General features: G+C 39.0%; 1 protein-coding gene across 1 annotated transcript; it reads right to left on the bottom strand.

The window, feature by feature from the left end:
• Positions 1-1,667: 1,667 nt before the first annotated feature.
• LOC137024049 (E3 ubiquitin/ISG15 ligase TRIM25-like) lies at positions 1,668-3,293 on the bottom strand. Its single transcript, XM_067391203.1, has 2 exons — positions 2,905-3,293; positions 1,668-1,863 (listed from the first exon to the last, which is right to left on the bottom strand). The coding sequence occupies exons 1-2, from the start codon at positions 3,291-3,293 to the stop codon at positions 1,668-1,670; spliced, it is 585 nt and encodes a 194-aa protein (XP_067247304.1).
• Positions 3,294-4,976: the final 1,683 nt, after the last annotated feature.

The following is a 4,976-nucleotide window of genomic DNA, read 5'->3' as shown; positions in this document are numbered from 1 at the left end:
AAACAGATATGAATCCAGTATCAGTGAAGTGCTGAGATTGAGGGTTAAAGGTCTTTCATGATAAGGTTATAGGTTCAATCATGAGTGTCAGCATCAAGTCTAGTTTTATAGGGATAGTTCACCCAGAAATGTAAATTCTTTCATTGATTCTCATCCTCATGATTTTCTCTAGCATAACACAAATGAAATATTCGCTTATCAAAGATATTCTGTTGTAACGATCGGCCCAATAGGTCGATTTTACATGAATAAAAATGGGGTCAGATTATACTGTGTGAGAGGTTATGAGTGTTTAAAAAGATGAGACTGACAACAGAAATTAATAAATAAGGTGTATTTACAATAATCACAAGGAACTTAAAAAACACAATAAAACTAGAACAACTTAGGCTGTTTAAAAGCAGGGAGTCCATTTGCACCATACCATAAAACAGTCCATAAGAATCCTAGCATGATGAAAGTCCCAATGTGAAAGTGTCCACCAGTGTATATACAAAATCCACGGAAGTGATAATCCAATGAAGAGTGATGTGATTTGCTGGAAAGGTAACTCCACAGTCCAGCTAGTATTTGATCACGTTCGTAATGAGGGGGTGATTGTTTGTCATGCCGCCTCCTTTATGCTGGCTTACTTCCTTAGACCCAGACTAATTTAAAGACATACACACATTAAATAGTTAAGAGGAATAAAATGGACTATAAAAACATGTAAACCAATTAAAACTCTATCACACATAAAATCATTGTAATAAATAGAGCGGTAAAACATGTATTTTATGTGACAGTGTCACACTGTTTCAAAATCAAATATGGTGACACATCAATAACATCAAACCTCACTGACTGTTACGTGACTAAACATGCCACCATATGGCTTCTGAAGACATTTTTTTATTTCCTTCCCTCGCTAACTTCCCTCAGTCTCGTTGACTCGGATGTACGTCATTGCTTACATTGCACTGGCAGAACCTTTGCAGTGGGCTGAATTGGAACGTCCTAAGCCCTTGATCTCTTGGAATTCGCTATGGAGTTGATTTATTTATATATTTTTCCCTAACAAAATTGTTTAATGCAGCATTCTATTTTTATATAGGTGTGTTTGAGTGTTTTAAATATTTAAATAATAATAATAATTTAGAGTTGTTTGTGGTGGGTAACTTAAATGTGATATGCAGTGACGTCACAATTGTGTTGCATTGTGGTATATGGAGCTGCCTTAAGTGCTCATATGAAATAGACTCGCAACCTCTGTCAAAATTGAGGGAGTGAGGGTCTGTACATATAAACTTCCCTCGTTCACTTCACGAAAGTGGAACGCATTTCAAAATGGCGGCAGGGATTCCCCCGGGTGGAAGTGCTTAGGGAAGTTTGCAAGTGCGTCTAAAACTAGAGTGGAACACAGCCTTCGATTATCCCCCTTGGATTTCTCTTATGCTACCTTAATGTCCTTTTTAAAGATTAAAACATTGGACCCTATTGACTTTCAATACACCGACAGATGTATATATGGACAGAGACATTCTTTAAAATACTTTCTTTTGTGTTCCTCAGAAAAAAGAAAGTACTAGCAGTTTGGAATTACATGAGTAAATGATGAATGTTTTGGTTTACTGTTTTAAAGGGGTCCTGTTATGCTTGTAAATGATCATAACGGGACCTCTTTAAGTTCATACCTGTTTCTCTGTCCTCTGTGCTGCAGCTGATACAGTGTCGTGGTTTTTATGTTCATCCATCATACACAGCAGACATATACACTTCTGATCAGTGTGGCAGAAAACCTCAAGGATCTTGTCGTGTTTTGGGCAGATCATCTTCTGCAGTCGTCCAGTGGCTTCAGTCAGATTGTGTCTCTTTCCTTTAACACTAGAACTACCAAGGCAGTCATTTTGACCGTTTTAAAGATTTGCAATGTAATAACTTTGTTGAAATAAAACCCATATAACTACAGTTCCATGACTTTTCTTAAATTAATGTAAATTTTATTTTAACATTGTTATTTTATTAAAATTACAAAACACAAAAGAGTTCTGAGTATTTCTACCTTGAATGGCCATAGCGGTCAATTTGACCGCACATATTACAGGCGTTGTATCTCCTCAGCGCTTTTTCCCGCCGTTAAAGATGTGCGTAGCTGTTGCCTAGCAACCTTTCTCTGGCAGTTTTGTATGCTTTTGCTAAGCTAAAACTTAGCTTTACCGTCAAAATGGCAACAATAAAGAAAATGACTGTCACTGAGGTTTTATCCTTGCTTGAGAACATTGATGATGCAGAGTCTGATGGAGGAGCAGAGAGCGATGTCTCTTAGTCTCTTGACAGTTCGTCTGACACTTATTTAAATTTCAATTTTGTGTTATGATGTTTATTATCTGTCCTAATATAACAGAACTATTTATTCATTCTAGATTTCATTAGAGGCTGCATAAAATTGTTTCCGATTCGTGTGGTCCAAACATTTCCGATAATGCTAAAGCATTGTAAACTCCAAAAGTCAAAATGTATTGAATAAAGACAGATGTAATCATTTCCAAAATTCACAATATGTTTTTTATCTAACGAAATATTCTGCTTCATTTTATATTTGTTGACATTTTGACTTTCAAAAACAACATTTTAACTGCGGTGAAAAACTTTGATCTCCAGCTTGCCCAATGCAAATTGCGGAAAGCAAATTGCGGTATGCACTTTTGTGGGAGGTCTAGTAGCTCTTACACAATAATATCACGAACATATTATATTATGTATGCTTAAATTACCCCACATTTTTCATAAAACATGACCATAGAAGCTTTGAAGTAAATATAACATGACAAAAATGACATTCACTGCTGTCTGGTATGAACAGTCAAAATGACCGCTATTGGCAGTTCTAGTAGTTATAGAATTCCGGTAGTGCTAGTGTTAAACAAACTCTCATGTTGTTCAAGGTGATTCTGACAGTAAGAGTTCAGACACACCAGAAAGGACTTGACGGCTTTGTGTTTTCTTCCAGTACAGACGTCACACTGCACAGCTCCAGCTCCAGCATAACAGTCAGCAGGAAGTTTAATCTTCTTCAGTTTCTCCACCATTTCAGCCAGAATGGTGTTTTTAGTTAAAGCAGGTCTTGGACTGAAGGTCTGTCTGCACTGAGGGCAGCTGTAGACTCTAATCTGATCCTCCTGATCCCAGCAGCCTGTAATACAGATCTTACAGTAACTGTGTTCACAGGGAATGGCCACTGGATCCTTCAGGAGATCCAGACACACTGAACACATGAACTCATTCTGATCCACTGAAATTCTGGCTTCTGCCATTTTACTGCATGAAGAGAGAGACACAAACACACAACAGCTCAACTACACTTCAGTTTCTCTCTCCCTGAACTCATGTGATTCCAGTTTCCTGCTTCTTTTTTAGTGACGTGTGCAAAACAGGTTTCTCTGCAAGTCTAAATGTCACAGATAATAAAACATCCACTAGATGTCAGCCTCAAACAGACACTCAGAACAGCCTCGAACAGAAGCAGAAAACACAGTTAAAAACCACAGCAATACTGCATCCTAATGGCTGCACTGGTACTGCAGGACTGAAAACTGTCCAGATTTACAGTTCCTTCATTCTCCATGAAAGTTTTAATTTAGACAAATCAAGTCACGTCACCTTTTTACAATACAGATTGTTTCAAAGCAGTCTTAGATGGATGACAGAAACATTATGCAACAAGGTTATTTTCAGCTGTACAGCAGCTCTAGAAGAAAATAATGTCACTGTCCAGTGTTAGTAAGTTAATTGCTAATTCATTTCCATTGTAAAATGCATTAGTTATTAATTTAGTTAATTTATCTATACTGGAAACAACACAGAAATACTAAGAAAACTTTTTCTTTTTCCTTTTTTTTTCCTTTTTTTTTTTTTGCAGTGTGAATGCACTCAGATTCACGAGAAAACTTAAATTTAACGAATATTTTCCATGTGTTTAAAAAAGAAAAACTGAAATATCACATGGTCCTAAGTATTCAGACCCTTTGCTCAGTATTTAGTAGAAGCACCCTTTTGATCTAATACAGCCATGAGTCTTTTTGGGAAAGATGCAACAAGTTTTTCACACCTGGATTTTGGGATCCTCTGCCATTCCTCCTTGCAGATCCTCTCCAGTTCTGTCAGGTTGGATGGTAAACGTTGGTGGACAGCCATTTTTAGGTCTCTCCAGAGATGCTCAATTGGGTTTAAGTCAGGGCTCTGGCTGGGCCATTCAAGAACAGTCACGGAGTTGCTGTGAAGCCACTCCTTCGTTATTTTAGCTGTGTGCTTAGGGTCATTGTCTTGTTGGAAGGGAAACCTTCGGCCCAGTCTGAGGTCCTGAGCACTCTGGAGAAGGTTTTCATCCAGGATATCCCTGTACTTGGCCACATTCATCTTTCCCTCGATTGCAACCAGTCGTCCTGTCCCTGCAGCTGAAAAACACCCCCACAGCATGATGCTGCCACCAACATGCTTCACTGTTGGGACTGTATTGGACAGGTGATGAGCAGTGCCTGGTTTTCTCCACACATACTGCTTAGAATTAAGGCCAAAAAGTTCTATCTTGGTCTCATCAGACCAGAGAATCTTATTTCTCACCATCTTGGCAAACTCCATGCGGGTTTTCATGTGTCTTGCACTGAGGAGAGGCTTCCGTCGGGCCACTCTGCAATAAAGCCCCGACTGGTGGAGGGCTGCAGTGATGGTTGACTTTCTACAACTTTCTCCCATCTCCTGACTGCATCTCTGGAGTTCAGCCACAGTGATCTTTGGGTTCTTCTTTATCTCTCTCACCAAGGCTCTTCTCCCCCGATAGCTCAGTTTGGCCAGACGGCCAGCTCTAGGAAGGGTTCCCAAATGTCTTCCATTTAAGGATTATGGAGGCCACTGTGCTTTTAGGAACCTTAAGTGCAGCAGAAATTTTTTTGTAACCTTGGCCAGATCTGTGCCTTGCCACAATTCTGTCTCTGAGCTCT

Source organism: Chanodichthys erythropterus, chromosome 8, assembly GCF_024489055.1.
Source record: "Chanodichthys erythropterus isolate Z2021 chromosome 8, ASM2448905v1, whole genome shotgun sequence".
NCBI lineage: Eukaryota > Metazoa > Chordata > Actinopteri > Cypriniformes > Xenocyprididae > Chanodichthys > Chanodichthys erythropterus.
This window is presented reverse-complemented; position numbering and strand designations above follow the sequence as displayed.